The 13,863-nt window shown below is 35.2% G+C and overlaps 1 protein-coding gene across 4 annotated transcripts in view; it reads left to right on the top strand.

Moving 5' to 3' along the window:
* PRKG1 (protein kinase cGMP-dependent 1) overlaps positions 1-13,863 on the top strand; it is a 1,237,939-nt gene that overhangs the window by 1,188,281 nt on the left and 35,795 nt on the right. For 3 of the 4 annotated variants that reach the window (XM_082339465.1, XM_082339464.1, XM_082339466.1), the window contains one exon: positions 1,852-1,948. In XM_082339465.1, the coding sequence (XP_082195591.1) occupies positions 1,852-1,948 (97 nt within the window). Of the gene's footprint in view, positions 1-1,652; positions 1,751-1,851; positions 1,949-13,863 lie in introns of those variants that run through there. The other variant, XM_082339467.1, reaches the window with a different exon arrangement.

The raw sequence follows: 13,863 nt of genomic DNA, 5'->3' as shown, positions 1-13,863 counted from the left end.
AAAAGATGCTCAGGAAGTTCTGATGTGCAACAAATAGCTGAAGATGACTTGTTTAGACATTTCCAGACTAATTTTACAGAACCCAAATATAAGGATTTGGGGGGGAGGTGCATCTTCAAGAGCTGTAAGTAATAACACCATATTTTAAATATATAAAATGGTGTCAGAGTAGTCTCAAAGAGTTTACCCTCTTCAATCTGAGATTTCTAAATCCAGCAAGCACATAAGATATTATTCAAAAACAATCTCATTAAGAATTTGACTGCCGGAAATTCTTGAACACCTACATACTATCATGGGGGGGGGGTCTGATCCCAGCAGGTGTCCTTTTTAAACACCTGTTGGAGTGAACTCTGCCACTGTCCCTTTAAATGGGATGGAGTTTTGATTTTCCAAAAGCTGGGAGCCAGTTGGAATGCTAGAAATGCACATTTGTTGCTTATGTTGCATTGTAGTAAACCATCTCCTGAAGTGCTATGTTGATCTCTTGATTGTGTAGTTAATGAGAGAAATCTATAGATACCATTCAGAATGACTAGCAGTCTTGTTTATAGCGATTAACTCGAGGGAGTTGATTTCCCATAATCAGCTAATAACGAGACACACTGTTTACCATCTTGTGAGTCTTTCAAGAATTGATGTGTTAAAAACCAGAATTGTCACTGTAAATTGGAGAGTGTTGAAAGCTCACCTAGAAAACTGTTTTACATTTTTCCCAAGTGGAGAGTCTGAATTTGTGTTTGATTATAATGAAATAGCTAAAATGTTACACAGCTTAAGGCCCAACATGCCTGTGAATGATTCTATCCAAAAGCTGACATAAACAAACTGTGTTAGTATCACTATTTCAAGCATGTTCATCATGTCTATCTATAGCATACTACTGAATCAGGTACCGCCTGGCTGAAGGTCATGGGTTCCACATAGCTCTTCAAATACTTTATTTCTGAGACAGCTGAATTACTCCCTGACCTGACTTTAGTGAGTGGGAGGATCGTCATCTTTATGCCTTACTGCCCTTTCTAAAAATAGTAGGGGCTTTAACAAGGAGATATTTTAAGCAGCTCATATTCACTTGTCTCATCAGGGGAAGCTTATTTTGGCCACTTGCATGTGTCCAGTTTGCATGTGCGTAGAGTTAAACTTTTGGAGGCTAGTCTGTGCTCCTCCACACCACTCATCTAAGAAACTGGCAAGCATAAAGACACTGGAATTACTAGCCGAGAGTCAGTGGGTAAACACAAATGAAGGGAAGACACTTTTTAGGAATGTGAATATGCTTCCGAAATCATCCATTTCAGACATTTTCACATCAGTCCTCAGCTTTGCGGATCTGTTTTCATAAAACCTGGCCGTGATTTCACTCCAGAGACCTCAATGATCTTGCCGCTTTTAATAAACATTACTAGGAGCCACTGCCAGCCTGTGGATAAGGGAAACTAATGAGAAACTGCCATCCAAAATCTGAACAGCAAAAACAAAACCAAGCAAAACCAAGAAATCCAAAACAAAACCAAAAAAGAACAACTCAAACAATCTGTGCTCACAAGAAGACGCATAGAAAAACACCGAGATGTAACTTTGATTTGATGACTGGATTTATCAGTCACATGACTGACATGCAGTGGGTACTTTGTATTTTTCTACTCTGAAATACAAGTGCAAATCTATGTTATTCTGCACAACTGGGACCAAAAAATTATGAGTGTGAGAAAACGCAGACTCTAAAAGCAAGATGGAATTTAAGCAGGTAAACCCTGTTTCACAGTCATGTCATTCCGGTACAGTTGTACGTGGTACTCGTGTTTCCACCTCTAAGAAATTTCCATTTTTTCGCATCAAAAACTCCAGATATGAAGCTGAAGCTGCTTTCTTCGCCAACCTGAAGCTGTCTGATTTCAACATCATTGACACCCTTGGAGTTGGAGGTTTCGGACGAGTAGAGCTGGTAGGTGATTGCTCTTTAAATGCTTTTGAGAGTCCTGTCTTCCTTTTTAATTTTTTCTCCTAGATTAAGATTTCTCTTTTCTTCTCTCTCTAATCATTAATTACTATTGTTCCTAAATTGGTACCAAATACTCTCATTTCAGCACAACCGAGTTTGCAACAAAGTGAACTATGTTATGTAATCAGTAAATGAAAAATAAAATAAACACCAACTTACTTTTTAGAAAACCTCTGCATATTAAATGAAAGGTAAACACATTTACTTAATGAGGAGTCATAAAGCACTTATTACCTGCTGATTTTCTGTGATCTTTATTTACTTCCTTAGGTCTGAGCAGTGCTCACTAACTTAATTATGCACTCTATCTATAATCACAATAACTAAAATGTAAATTTAAATATATATAAAGGGAGATGAGGTATATTTACATGTATTCTATATCTATGTATATAACATATAATTCTCACCACTGCTTTAAAAATTAAGTGAATGGTGTTGTAGATATTCTGTGATTCTGCAGTTACAAGCACCTATTTAGATTATAGTACATATATATACACACATATATATAACTGTATTAGATAATATGGTATGAGTATTTTATATAATTTATTTCACACACATGTTTATTTGTGTGTATACACACACAGCTAAGTGAAGATGAAGAAGACATTTTGGCACAAGTTCATACATTAAACACATGGCATCAATATGGTGTAAACCAAATGAAAGCATGTTCTATTGTGCCTTTGTTTAAAATATAAATTTAAAAACTGACATATTGCAACAAAAATTAGAAAAAAAGTGTATTCTTGTGACTGAGTTGCTGCATTCCAGACTGTGTGGATAAAAACCGTATTTGAGAATGTAGATTAATGTCCACCTCTCCTGAATATGGAGGAGTCCCTGATATCAGACACCAGTACAGTACGTTAGGAACTCCCTGAGACTGTGTACAGTTCAGTAAATAGTTACTGTTGCCATCAGGCAGTAGGAGAAATCCCCTTCCATAAAAGTAGATTGACCTAGCACAATTTTTGTATTTGTCCATTTGTGCTGTAGTTGGGATTTTTGACTTTGATGGGCAGAATGATGTTATTTACTTAAATATTAGACAAGAAGGGTTTAGAGCCGTAAAGTGTTTCACTGAATTTGTGTTATGCTTCCCGTAACACTGGCTGGAGATACTATAGTAGTACTACTGTTGACTTGATTCCTGACTTCATAGTGTGCCTCTGGGGATCTAAGTATTGAATGTTTTCAATTACAGGAGTAAGAATCAAGTAAGGGCTTAGAAAAACCTCTTGCTTTTCTGAATCCTGCAAATTAATGCAGTCTTAGATTTATTTTTCAAGAACATTGATTTTGTGATGAAATATAACTTCACATAGTTAATGAAGATTTAATGACAGTGTTATACATGAACAGCTTTGCACTGGGAGTGTTGGGACACAGAAACAGCACAGAGTGTAGAGCTCCTAGCCATGAAGGATTTATTGTCTGCTATGTTTATTTACATAGTTGTATGTGTCTAAACCCCTCTCTCTATGAAGCAGTATAAAGGACAGAATTCCCTAGAGATTAATTTTATGGCTGTTACAGTTTCTTAAAATTATTTTTTTAAGGACTGTGGACAATAAAATTGCTGTTTTAGTTGACCAAAAAAATCAACATTATAACTTTGTGGTCTCCTAAAGAGGTCTGATAACTTCAAATTGGGAACCTTTAAGTTACCAGTGAGATATTTTATGAAATATAGGAATTTACTTAGGATTTTTGAAATACTGGAAATCACTTAAAGGCACTGAAACCACTTCAAGATGCATAATCAAATGCCAAGCTGATAGTGGAAAACTTCTAGAAAATTCCCTCAGAAATGTGAGGAGGCACAAACAACCACAAAATTAAGGAAGGTTCAAAGTGGGCATATTAAAGGTAATGCAGTTTAAAAAGACAAAATATGTATGTGTTTGTAGGCATGTGTGTGTTTGAGTACATACATGTTTATATATAATCTTCATCCCAGGAGTGATAATCAAAGGCAGTTCAGCAATTTTCTTCTCATGGACGTGATATTTTACACGTCTACACAAATGTTTTTAGACTAATGGAAATCATAGCCTCAAGGATTAACTTAGGTTGGAGCTGTAGCCTGGTTTGAAAAACTTTAGATGTATTCCTGAATGATAAACCCATAATGGGTTATAAAGTGTAACTAGTACATCATGGGTAGAGGTGCATGTCTTTAACCTCTGAAGTGACATCATCTTGCGTGATCTTGCACTTCCCAAACACACTAGGGGATTATCCTAATACCCAAATTGTCTTCACTGTTCGATGTGGACTACCCATTTAAGTGATCACTATTATTACCCTAGAATCCATTGCCCCCAGTTTTTGCCACTTACTAACTGCCCAATAAGATTAATTACTGGGTATGAAAAATATTCTTTTCTGTGATGGTTCATTTCTACATGTATTCAGTGATGCCAGAATTGGGAGTTTGGCTTCAACACTTTGACTGTAATTACACATACTGTTGTCATAGCAGACAGCGAATCTCCGTGAGGACAGTGGTGACTGCCCAGGAGGTAGCAGTGTCCTGTTAGAGCAGGACTCACGCCCTTCAGAGGTAGGAGGAGGGTCTAGGCAGAGCCCAGTTCTGTTGTGATTATGAAAGTTTTCCTTTCACTCCCCTCTACAAATGGTGCATGCGAGATAATTTTATCAGTACTATAGAGTGCTATCTTTACGCAATATAACCTTCACATGAACTCATTTATGTATGTTTTACATATACACGGTACTGAACATGTGAATACCAAGTATATAATACTTATACGTTGAACCTACCAATTCTTTGTTCAGTAGTAATGTTGATCAGGTAAATGACATTATAAAAATTACCACAGTTACACTTTAATTTTATAATTCTATTTTTAAAAATTTTCCCAGGTGTTGATTATAAGATGATAAACTACCGAATTGGGTATGAAGAATTAAGAAATTTGAATTTGTGAACCCCATTTCCTGTTAGAACTAAGTTAGGAGTGTAGTTTTATTATCATTTGATATACAGATCATGTTCATGTTATTTGCTTAATGTAATACCATTCAAACACTTCTTAGCATTTCTTAATTTTTATCATTTATGTCAATTTAGATGAATTTAGATGCAGGGGTATTTTTCAGGCAGAAGAATTGCTAAAATAATTTATTGCCAACTTTTAGAGATGAGAACATAATTTTGGAACATAATAGAAACTTAAATATTTGTTCAATGATGAGACCAGAAGCTTGAAGTGAAGGTCTCATAGGAATGGGAGTTCTGTTCTTAAGTTATTCAGTCTATTATTTCATAAATACTTTTAGCATAAGTGATTTCAACTAGTTTAATATCAGACATGTCTTGTTCACACCCATTACCTTTGGGAAGTCATTTATACTGCTTTCCTTTCTGTGATCTGGTATATATTGTATTTTCTGCACGTATTTTTATTTTGAAGGACCGCTTTCTAACTTATTCAGTGCTACCTGTTTACAGAATATTTTCCAGTAGACCACACTCCGTTTATAATAGCACCTTCAGCTAAAGAACTCAGCTTTTTTTAAATATATGATTTACTCATTAAAGCTATGAACAATGCTGTAAGACATCTAGGTAATCCTCTTAATTTACAAGATGTGACTGTAAAATAAGGAGATGGATTTTACAAATCACAAGTGAAAGTTAGTCCCATTGCTTTATGGTCACATTCTGAATTTACTCTCCTTTGCTCTTGTCAGAGAGGTGCTTGCTTTTCAGAGTAGATTGGTACAAGTCAAACTTTTAAATCTAGCAATGCTATGGAGTGGTTGCTTTAAATAATAAATATGTAATCTATTTATTCAGCAATTCAATGCCTCATGTACCAGAGCACCATACCTGGATAAAATATAGGAAGAATGATATGGAAAACATAATCTCTGTCTTCTTGGATTATATTCTTTCTACACAATTTATTATGTATTTATGTAGTGAGCTCTCTGCTGGGATATACACAGTTTAACAGAAAATAGCCACTGCCTCTAGGGACTCACAGTCTACTAGGAGGGACAATCATGCAAACTAATAAGTAAACCCATAATCAGAGTATGAGCAGCACGTGCTCAGTGCATGGCGGAGCAAGACTTCTTAGAGGAGGGGGTAGCATTTCTAAGACAGAGGGATCGACATTAAGGCGTTGCCATAAATAACCTCAAGCCTTATGGTCTGCTCTCGTAAAATGAAACTACTGCAGGATAGTTTGTTAATAAACTGATATTAATAATGTTTATTAATAAACTGGTATTACTTTCTTACTAAAATAATCGAGCTTTTCATTTGAACCCAGCTTTACAATCTTCAAATGGCTCTCATATCCAGTGTATAATTTTGCCTTTAGAGCTATCGCAGGAGGCATAAGCCACATTTCACAGGAAAGAAGTCATGAATAATGTGTATAAGTGACCTAAGATCACACGGTCACTGAAAGAGCTGTTGTTATTGCCCAGAACTACTGATTTTTAAACTAGGCTTTTTCTTTTTTTTATCATTCTTGACTACTAAAAATATTGAGATTCTTATCACCACCAATAACAGCCACCACTATCAAATCAGACAAGTGTCACTTTATTATCATAGGTACACCTTTGTTTTTTAAAAAAATGTCTTCTAGAATTCAAGAACCTGTCTTAGACATAAATATGGAATAGATGCCATGATTATCTGCTATTCACCTCTTCTTCTATCGAACCTTCAGAGACTCTTATTTCTGTTTTCTCTTTTGCGGCTCTTAGTTGAGTGTTAAAATATCTGTGGAGGAAAAAATAAAGATCAGACAGTATCACGTGGTAGCTAAAAGCGAGAGCTCTGGAATCAGACTGTCTGGATTGAGATCTTACCAGCTGTGTGTGATTAGTCATTTACTTAAACGTCCTGAGCCTCAGTTTCCTCATCTCTAAAAGGAGGATAATAATAGGCTGTGTGCCTCACGCACTGCAAAGATTAAATGAGTTAAAGTCCCAATATAGTGCCTCACGTATCATAGGTCAGTAAGTGTTGCAGTGTTGTTATTATTATTAAAATATTCTAATGATAACTATCTATCAATCATTTTCAGCTCTACCCATAGAAAAGGACGGGAATGAAATATTTTACTATTTTTTCTCCCATTGTTAGGCCAAGTGCTGAGAATACAAGCATTTCTCCAATACATGAGCGAGTCTAAGGTGTTCAAATGACCTTCAGTGATAGCTTCTATTAAATTCCCCCAAACCACTAAAGCTCCTTACTTTCTGATCTGTCATGAGTAGAGATGGGAAACAATTTTCAGTCTTCCTCACACTAAACCTTTGTGTACCTGAAGTAGTCTGCTCTTATTTATCCATTTCTCTTCTAAATTGTAAAGCCCCACCTCTTTACCTCTCAACAGGAAATCGTTTTTGGTGCAAACTGCTAAGTCATATCCAGTTTCTCCACAATCTTCTTTCTTACACCATGGCACCCTGATTGGGCATAATAAGGGTGTGGCTCTTGCCAAATGGAGGACAAAGGTCATTTCTCCTGTGCCACAATCCCATGATCGGATTGCCCAGGAGGGGGCAATGTGGTAGCAAGTTGTAAGAATTCTGCCACGCTCACAATCACATTTGTGTAGCAGGGTCTGTGTGCTGTACATATGGGCATCCATACCACTCTCATGGCATTTTTGCCAGCTGCTTGGTCACTGTGTGTCACATGCAAGTGACGTGGAAGGCTATGCAAACCACCTAAAAAAAAAAAAGGGACTAAGTAAGAGATGATTAAGCAAGAAATTAGGTAGGTGATTGATAAACCTATTGCTCAGTCACAGAGTTTTGTTTCGTCATTATGAAAGGGGCAAGCCAAAGGGAAACCCCAGGTGAGACGAAAACACTTCAAGAGCTTCTTACTGCCAAGCCACATGACAGTGAACTAGAATAGCTGTGGGATCGCTGGACAGCACTGCCATTTGTGCCCACTGTGATTTGCGCTGCAGAGGATGCCTGGGAAACCCTGCCATCCTAAGGCCTTGTGTCCTCTGTAACCAAGGTGAATAAGGACTCTGTGCTGGTTGAAAACTCAAAATTGCCTCATTTTAACATAGCCTTTTCTCTAGAAATACCCTACTTGGATTATTATTAAATATGTCATCCTCATTGATATTTATTCTTCAAAAGAATGAAAACTGACACAAATTAGTAATTGGGATAGTGTTGATTTCTGAGAAAATAAGTTATTCAGATAGCTAATGAAAATCCAATTTGATAAATGCTAATTGAACATAATAGGTGCAGTCACAATACAGGCATTCCTCAGAGAGATTGCGGGTTCAATTCCAGACCACTGCGATAAAGCAAGTATCACAATAAAGCAAGTCACAGCAATTTTTTGGTTTCCCAATGCATATGACAGTTATGTATACACTATACTATAGTCTATAAAGCATGCAAGAGCATTATGTCTAAAAAAACAATGTACATACCTTAATCAAAAAATACTTTATTGCTCTAAAATGCTATCATCTGAGTCTTCAGTGAGTAGTAACATCAAAGATCACTGATCACAGATTATTATAGCAAATATAATAATAATGAAAAAGTTTGAAATACTGTGAGAATTACTAAAATGTGACACAGAGACACGACGTGAGCAAATGCTGTTGGAAAAATGATATCGACAGACTTCCTCGACTCAGGGTTGCCACAAACCTTCAATTTGTTAAAAATGCAGTATCTGCAAAGTGTGATAAAAAAAAATGAAGCGCAATAAAATGAAGTATGCCTGTATACTGCAACTTCTAAAACATCTAACCACAAGATAGTTTCTAAGCAGAAATCACAGGTAATAAAATTTATCTCTGCTTTGACATATACAAATAAGGTAAAATATGCATGAATTCATCTTGTTACTATAAATTTTATTCTCTTTAGTACATTGATAGCTGTAATACAATTTAGACTAAATGAATGACAACAAATAGAACAGTCACACTCTTATACATCTTTTGAAATTATAAGAATTTTATACACTAGCCATCTATTGAAATGAACATTTTTCTTTAAAAGTGTTTGAAATTAGTGTTCTATAGTAAAGTAAAATGTTAGCATTTCCTCCTCTAAACCTTCATGTTTTTCTAGAAAGATCAATCCACAGTTGGCCCTCAATATCCACAGGTTCCCCTTCCATGAATTCATCCAACCTCAGATTGAAAATATTCGATAAGGTCTCAAAAAACAAAACTTGAATTTGACACACACCAGAAACAATTTACATAGCATTTACATTGTATTTACAACTATTTATATATTACCTACGCTGTATTTATACCTATTTACATAGCATTTTCATTGTATTAGGTATTATAAGCAATCTAAGGATGATTTAAAGTATACAGGAGGGTGTATTTAGGTTATATGCAAATATTATGCCATTTTATATGAGGGACTTGAGCATCTAAGGATTTTGGTATCCACAGGGAAGACTAGAGTCAATCCCTCAAGGATACTAAGGGACAACTGTAAATCTAGAAGGCACTGGACATGTCTTTCCATGGCTTAAGATAAGTTTTGGATGAACTGTTTTATCACCACTTAACAGTTTGGTCACTCACCTTTTTGTTTTCTGTGACATAAATTTGATTTTTTTTTTAATCCAGTGAATTTATGGTCACGTCACATTCAGTAAAATTTCATCTATTAAAAAAATTCCTAAATATTTTTTGTGGGATATAGCAATATCATGTGTGATTCGTGCCCTCAAAGAACACCTTGCCTTCTCCTAAGTAAGAAGATAAGATCAATACATATGAAAAATAGCAAATGAAATCCTTTAGTATTACATTAAATTCTAAATCATGAAGAAGGGTTCTCAGCATTTCAAAAAGAGAGCATTTGGAGCTGATGATCTAGCGAGGCCCTGAGAAGACACAGAACTTGAGCCAGGGCTTAGAGAATAGGTTGGGATTTAAACGAACAGATGTGAAAAGGCCATTTGGGGGAAAGGCCATTCCAGGAAAAGGTTACAACACAGAAGGCCACGTGTTTTCACAGGACACCAAAGCAAGTGGCCTGACTAGAGGTTGTGTGAGGGAGCAGTGAGAAATACTAGATAACCAACTGATAGGGTATAAACTGTATTATATTCTTAAAGGATATTTATTTTACTTTTTTTTAATAAAGGAATTCCTTTATTTTTATTTATTTATTTATTTATTTACTTTTGGCTGTGTTGGGTCTTCGTTTCTGTGCGAGGGCTTTCTCCAGTTGCGGCAAGCGGGGGCCACTCTTCACCGCGGTGCGCGGGCCTCTCACTGTCGCGGCCTCTCTTGTTGCGGAGCACAGGCTCCAGACGCGCAGGCTCAGTAGTTGTGGCTCACGGGCCCAGCTGCTCCGCGGCACGTGGGATCTTCCCAGACCAGGGCTCGAACCCGTGTCCCCTGCAATGGCAGGCAGACTCTCAACCACTGCGCCACCAGGGAAGCCCCTGTATTATATTCTTAAAGGAGATTAGACTTTAAGGCATTGGGCATTTGGGGGCATTAGGTCAAGTGAAGAACGCAAATAAACACAGACTCAGCTCTCAACTTCCACCCATGAAATAAAAGAATACACTATAAGGTGACTAGATGGGCTATTTTTAGGTGGCAGTGCTCCCAAAAATAAATGTCATAATTTCTCTTCTGAATAAGGTAGTTTACTTTGTGCCAAGATGTATTCCTCATCCCTGAAAATTTTATGTAAACACTTTCAAAGAGAGGTCCTTCCCTGAAAGAGAAAAACAGTCTCCTTGTGTATGTTAGTAATGTTGAAAATAGCCATGTCCTCTTAAATAAAATGAAATGATTTATCTTGCTTTCTAGAAATAAATATAAAAAAGATGATTCTGAATGTTTCACTGTAGCTCATCAGCTGTATACATTTAATTTATTGCTAATTCATATTCTGTCCTTCATATTAACACCCCCCATTGCGCTGACATATACCATATATTAGGCTAAACACTGGGCTAAGAAATCAGGAGATTTTGTGGGCCAGATGGCTTGGTACTTAGCCCCAGCTTCAGTTAACTGCCTTGCAAATTCACAGTAAGAGTGGGGAGATCATCAATACCCCAAAAGTAACAAGCTAAACCAATGGGAACCACTGTCTGGTCATGGCTACAATCTCAGATTCCAGTTTCATGAACAAAGCAGTTTCAATGGTTAATGCGACTGTTTTTCATAAATAAGTTAGCATAAGCAAAAAACCAGTAAACACATGTTGAACTGGCTTAACTACATGTGAAGTACGAAATCTTGTGAAAATTTTGAAGTAGAAAAACAGCAGAGAAGTTATACTTTTTTTAACATCAGAAAGGGTGAAGTTTGAATATAGCATATATTAGGACATTAAGATCTGATTATAAGCCATTTGATTAAAAGTCTTCCAGTAACAGTTTAAAAAAATTATAAAGTTATTTATGTCTAACATCTCAAAAGTGTGATTAGAATGCAAAACCTCTCATAAATTAATCTGATCACATCTCAGAGTTGAATTTTGCCATATATTATTCTCTCTATATCATTTAAACTCATTTTAAATCTTCACTGCGTCAATAAATGAAAGAAGTTGAAGTGTCAACTTACGATACTCAACTCCATCTATGTGAAGTTTTAAGTTATAAGTGTGTTTTTACGTATTACAATAAGTTGAATTATGTGAAATATTCAAGAGTTTAAAACTATTTCATGTAGTATTTCTTTATATGAGGGAGATTATGCATAGAAATTAAATCTTAAGGGAAAGAAACTATTTGATTATGAAGGAAAACAATTTAAAGTGCATCATAGGTAATAAAATCAATTTTAATATCCCTACAAAATGAAATAAGGTTTGTTTAACACAAGTACTGTAGGGAAGAGAAATGGTGTGTTTAAATTTCACATTTCAGGAAACAATCTTGAATCAATGTAGGTAGCCCTTTGAGTCAAAATGTATCAGTGCTAACTCCCTATTAAGGGAAATCACAAGTGCTCTTTCCTTTGCAAATGATTTCTATAAGACAGTCCAAACTTTTGTTCATGTTGTAATTAAAAACAAAAGTATGAAGTTCTTTTTCTTATCTTCCTCTGAACTAAAAGTTAAATGTCTTTTTAAAAAATTAAAATGAAAACTATTTCCTCTATGAAAATTGCTTCACATGTTTTTAACTCAATTTGAATTTAAAAATACAGATATTTCCTTGTTTCTTATCACTAGCTGTAAAACTGAATTTTAGGTCTAAAGGCAAGTTACAGAGAAAATGGCGTTACAGACATTTTGATAAGAAGTTGAGGTGACCCTGGGAAGGAAAACAAGGATGAAAAGCAGAGAGACTGTCTCTTGATTATCACTTGTGCAAATGGCAAGTGGGATCAAATGAAAAAGAATAGATGATAAAATAAATTTTAAAAAGCTACTTCTTCTAGGTTCTTTGTTCTGAAATTGATATACCTCACCATTAATATAGATAACTTAGTGGTTATCTATGAAATAAATTTTACACATAAAGTCTTAACTATAAAATCGTACAACAGGGCCATGCCTCCGTGCTCATGGCTGAATAGTTTCCCAACTCTGACATCCGTATTCAACTCATGGTCCATCCTTTGCATTCTCTGTGTCATTTGGACGTGCATCATGCAGATGGTGACAAGTTCCCTATGTTCCTCCCTGTGTATCCCATGGAACAAACCAGATGCCGTGGTTCTTTTTTAAGTTTTAGATATTGACTAAGGAAAAGAAATCTGTGATATTATTGTGTAATGAAGAGAGACAGGTAAATAATAAAACTGTGGATAACTAGTGAGAAAACAGGTTTTAACAACAGATTGAAAACAGAAGTTTTAAATTAAGATTATGGTTAATGTTTCCTGAACTTTATAGTACTATTACATAGAGAAAAGTAATTCTCACATAAGAATTCTTTCTTTTTGGTTAGGAAATGTTGAGGAGTACAGTCCAATACTACTTTGTAGAATAGAAGCTTTCTGTGCCCTTAAAAAATTTCACTTTCTCTCAGTAATGTAGTAAGTTGGCTCCTCCTGAATAGTTGGACACATTAGTATGTCATGTCCAAAATTATTTGCATCAGAGCAATAACACTGCTTTTTCTTTCTCTTTGAAAGAAAAACTTCCTTAAATTCAGACATTAATTTTTCCTATTCCTTCTGTTTCATTCGGGTGGTTGGAACAACTAATTTAAAACCAGATTTAATTATGAATTGTAACAGTAAAATACTATTTATAAGTATCCATTTTAATTAGCATTCCCACATATCTTGGAAGTCATGGTAATAATGATAATTCTTACATAGCACTTTTTAATTTTCAAAGCACTTTCACATACACTATCTGATTTGGTCTTACAATATCTGTGACTATAAAATAATGTGGTTTTATTCTCGTAAGTGAGGAAAATGAGGCTCCAGATATTATGAACTTGGGTATGATTGTAGTTTGTACATTATTAAAATAATAAGAGACGTTACCCAGCAAATATGTATTATTTTGACTAGATAAGTTTTAAGAATTTTGTGATAGTTACGTACATTTTGCTTAAAATGACCCATGATCCCACCTTTTTTTTGGACATGAGGACTTCTTTGAATTTAGGACTTTTAATAAATAGCAAATAGAGGAGTCATAAAAAAGAATAAAATTTTTTATAAAAATGTTAATAGTTTACAGAAACTAGAGTAAAAATGAAATATACTTTTGATTAATCGGGAACTTTTATTGAAGGGGTAAAGATAAGCATAGAAAGAAAAACATTTCTGACATTTAGTTCCTTAAAATGTAAATTAAAAATATACCTATCTCACAATCAATAAAGACAAGAACTAAAAAATATAGAT

The sequence above is a fragment of the Balaenoptera borealis genome (assembly GCF_965194805.1).
Source record: "Balaenoptera borealis genome assembly, chromosome: 10".
NCBI lineage: Eukaryota > Metazoa > Chordata > Mammalia > Artiodactyla > Balaenopteridae > Balaenoptera > Balaenoptera borealis.
The sequence above is the reverse complement of the archived record's forward strand: the minus strand, read 5'-3'. Positions and strand labels throughout refer to the sequence as shown.